This window comes from Vulpes vulpes, chromosome 12 (genome assembly GCF_048418805.1).
Source record: "Vulpes vulpes isolate BD-2025 chromosome 12, VulVul3, whole genome shotgun sequence".
NCBI classification, from domain to species: Eukaryota; Metazoa; Chordata; class Mammalia; order Carnivora; family Canidae; genus Vulpes; species Vulpes vulpes.
In genome coordinates, this window is record NC_132791.1 from 84,316,973 (window position 1) to 84,320,392 (window position 3,420).

Genomic DNA, 3,420 nt, shown 5'->3' on the forward strand with positions numbered 1-3,420 from the left:
TGCAGGCCTCGATCTCAGGACCCCAGGATCACGCCCTGAGTGGAGGGCAGACACTCAACCACTGAGCCACCCGGGTGCCCCAGGCGACTTCATTTCTACAAGCATTCACTCAGCAGCTGCTTTACTACAGGGGTGATGGAAGACGCAAAACAATTAGGGACACCTGCCTCATTCCCTGGATGTTGAACTTCTCCTGGGTCTGCGTTTCCCAGTGAGATCAAAGCGTCCTGGGCTGGGAGACCGCGCTCCACGCCTGGCCAGCCCCAGCCCCAGCCTAGCCCCCAGCCCCGGCCCAGCCCCCAGTCCCAGCCCCCGCCCCAGCCCCCAACCCCAGCCCCAGCCCCCGCCTCAGCCCCAGTCCCAGCCCCAAGCCCCCGCCCCAGCCCCCAACCCCAACCCCAGCCCCAGCCCCAAGCCCCAAGCCCCCGCCCCCAACTCCAGCACCCAGCCCCCAGCCCCAGCCCCCAGTCCCCGCCCCAGCACCCAGCCCCTCGCCCTAGCCCCCGCCCCAGCACCCAGCCCCAGCCCCCGCCCCAGCACCCAGCCCCTAGCCCCAGCCCCCGCCCCAGCACCCAGCCCCAGCACCCAGCCCCTAGCCCCAGCCCCCGCCCCAGCACCCAGCCCCCGCCCCAGCACCCAGCCCCTAGCCCCCAGCCCCAGCCCCCGCCCCAGCACCCAGCCCCTAGCCCCAGCCCCCGCCCCAGCACCCAGCCCCCAGCCCCTAGCCCCAGCCCCCAGCCCCAGCCCCAGCACCCAGCCCCCGCCCCAGCCCCCGCCCCAGCCCCCGCCTCAGCCCCCGCCCCAGCCCCCGCCCCAGCCCCTAGCCCCTAGCCCCAGCCCCCAGCCCCTAGCCCCTAGCCCCCGCCCCAGCCCCCAGCCCCCGCCCCCGCCCCAGCACCCAGCCCCCGCCCCAGCCCCCGCCCCAGCCCCTAGCCCCAGCCCCTAGCCCCCAGCCCCCGCCCCAGCCCCCGCCCCCAGCCCCCGCCCCAGCCCCCGCCCCAGCCCCCAGCCCCCGCCCCCGCCCCCAGCCCCCGCCCCAGCCCCCGCCCCAGCCCCCGCCCCTAGCCCCAGCCCCCGCCCCAGCACCCAGCCCCTCGCCCCAGCCCCCGCCCCAGCACCCAGCCCCAGCCCCCGCCCCAGCACCCAGCCCCTAGCCCCAGCCCCCGCCCCAGCACCCAGCCCCAGCCCCCGCCCCAGCACCCAGCCCCTAGCCCCAGCCCCCGCCCCAGCACCCAGCCCCCGCCCCAGCACCCAGCCCCTAGCCCCCAGCCCCAGCCCCCGCCCCAGCACCCAGCCCCTAGCCCCAGCCCCCGCCCCAGCACCCAGCCCCCAGCCCCAGCACCCAGCCCCTAGCCCCCAGCCCCAGCCCCAGCAGCAGCACCCAGCAGGGGACTGCAAAGCGCAGGGTGCCCCAGGTGGAAGACTGTGCTCTAGTTTTGCTTCGCCACTTGCAGCCTGGGTGATCGGGGGCCACCCGCGCGAGCCTGTTTCCCGTCGCGGAAAGCGGAGCCGCCCCGCCCCCCGGGCCTGCCGCGAAGGTCACCGGCTTGGGCCTGCGGCGCGCGCTGCGGCCCGCGAGCGTCCACGGCGGCGCCCTCCCGAGTCAGCGCCCGAGCGGCTGCGCGCTGCGCCCGCGACGTCAGGCCCCGCCCCGCCCCGCCCCGTGACCGGGACCCGGACCGGGACCGAGCGCGGCGCCCGGGGGAGCGGCGGCGGCCGCGCGATGGGGGCCGAGGCGGCGGGGAGCGGGCGGGCGCTGCGGGAGCTGGTGCGCGAGGCCGAGGTCAGCCTGCTCGAGTGCAAGGTGTGCTTCGAGAGGTTCGGCCACCGCCAGCAGCGGCGCCCGCGCAACCTGCCCTGCGGCCACGTGGTGTGCCTGGCCTGCGTGGCGGCCCTGGCGCACCCGCGGACGCTGGCCCTGGAGTGCCCCTTCTGCCGCCGGGCCTGCCGCGGCTGCGACACCAGCGACTGCCTGCCGGTGCTTCACCTCCTGGAGCTGCTGGGCTCGGCGCCTCGCCCCGCCCCCGCCGCGCCCCGCGCCGCCCCCTGCGCCCCGGGCGCCCTCGCCTGCCACCACGCGTTCGGGGGCTGGGGGACCCTGGTCAACCCCACGGGGCTGGCGCTGTGCCCCAAGACGGGGCGGGTCGTGGTGGTGCACGACGGCAGGCGGCGGGTCAAGATCTTTGACTCCGGGGGAGGATGCGCTCATCAGTTTGGAGAGAAGGGGGAGGCTGCCCAGGACATTAGGTACCCCCTCGACGTCGCCGTCACCAACGACTGCCACGTGGTTGTCACCGACGCCGGCGACCGGTCCATCAAAGTGTTTGATTTTTTTGGCCAGATCAAGCTCGTCATCGGAGACCAGTTTTCCTTACCTTGGGGCGTGGAGACCACCCCTCAGAATGGGGTCGTGGTAACTGACGCCGAGGCAGGGTCGCTGCACCTGCTGGAAGTCGACTTTGCAGAAGGAGCCCTCCAGAGGACTGAAAAGCTGCAGGGTCATCTGTGCAGCCCGCGAGGGGTGGCCGTGTCCTGGCTCACTGGGGCCATCGCGGTCCTGGAGCACCCTCCGGGGCTGGGGACTGGGGCGGGCAGCACCGCCGTGAAGGTGTTCAGCCCAGCTATGCAGCTGATCGGCCAGGTGGATACCTTTGGGCTCAGCCTCTTTTTCCCCTCCAGAATAACTGCCTCCGCCGTGACCTTTGATCACCAGGGGAATGTGATTGTGGCGGATACTTCTAGTCAGGCCGTCCTGTGCTTGGGACAGCCTGAGGAATTTCCAGTCCTGAAGCCCATCATCACCCATGGTCTTTCCCATCCTGTGGCACTGACCTTCACCAAGGAGAATTCTCTTCTTGTGCTGGACAGTGCAGCCCATTCCGTAAAAGTCTACAAGGCTGACTGGGGGTAATGGGGTGTGGTGGGGGTCCTGGAACTGCCACTAATCCAGTTTAACCCTGGATGAATTAATCCCATCTCTCGAACGGGGATCATTATAACTGCCTGACAGACTTATAAAGGTTCAAGGTAATTATTAAAGAATAATAATGAAGTCTACCATTTATTGAGTTATGTGCTCCCTGTGCTAGGAAACTTGCAAATATTAGCTCAGTGAATCCTTACAGTGGTACCCAGGGAGGTAATGCCCATCATTAATCCCATTTTAGAGATGAGAAAACTGAGACCCGAGGGTTTAAGTGATTCTCTGAAGGTCATGTTTACTTACTGTGACGGTCACAATGGGAACTCAATTCTGACTCCCCAACCCCTTGCTCCTAAGTAGGATAACAGATGTGAAAAAACAACATGTGACTATATGTTGTTACTGTGTGTACTCTCTTTACAGGTAGCTATTTCTCTTGGTTGGACGTGCAGAGAAAGGAGACTTTTTAGAGAGTTCAAGAGGAAAAAGGGTAGTGT

At 68.7% G+C, this 3,420-nt stretch overlaps 1 protein-coding gene across 1 annotated transcript; it reads left to right on the top strand.

Annotated features, from left to right (window-relative positions):
- Positions 1 to 1,664: 1,664 nt before the first annotated feature.
- Positions 1,665 to 3,060, top strand: NHLRC1 (NHL repeat containing E3 ubiquitin protein ligase 1). The gene has a single exon (XM_025999220.2). It carries the CDS (start codon positions 1,724 to 1,726, stop codon positions 2,909 to 2,911), a length of 1,188 nt encoding a protein of 395 aa, XP_025855005.2. The 5' UTR covers positions 1,665 to 1,723; the 3' UTR covers positions 2,912 to 3,060.
- The last annotated feature ends 360 nt before the right edge of the window (positions 3,061 to 3,420 follow it).

What these genes read in the sequence shown, in the direction of transcription:
- NHLRC1 (XM_025999220.2), top strand. Translation starts at nt 1,724, where the DNA reads ATGGGGGCCGAGGCGGCGGGGAGCGGGCGGGCGCTGCGGGAGCTGGTG.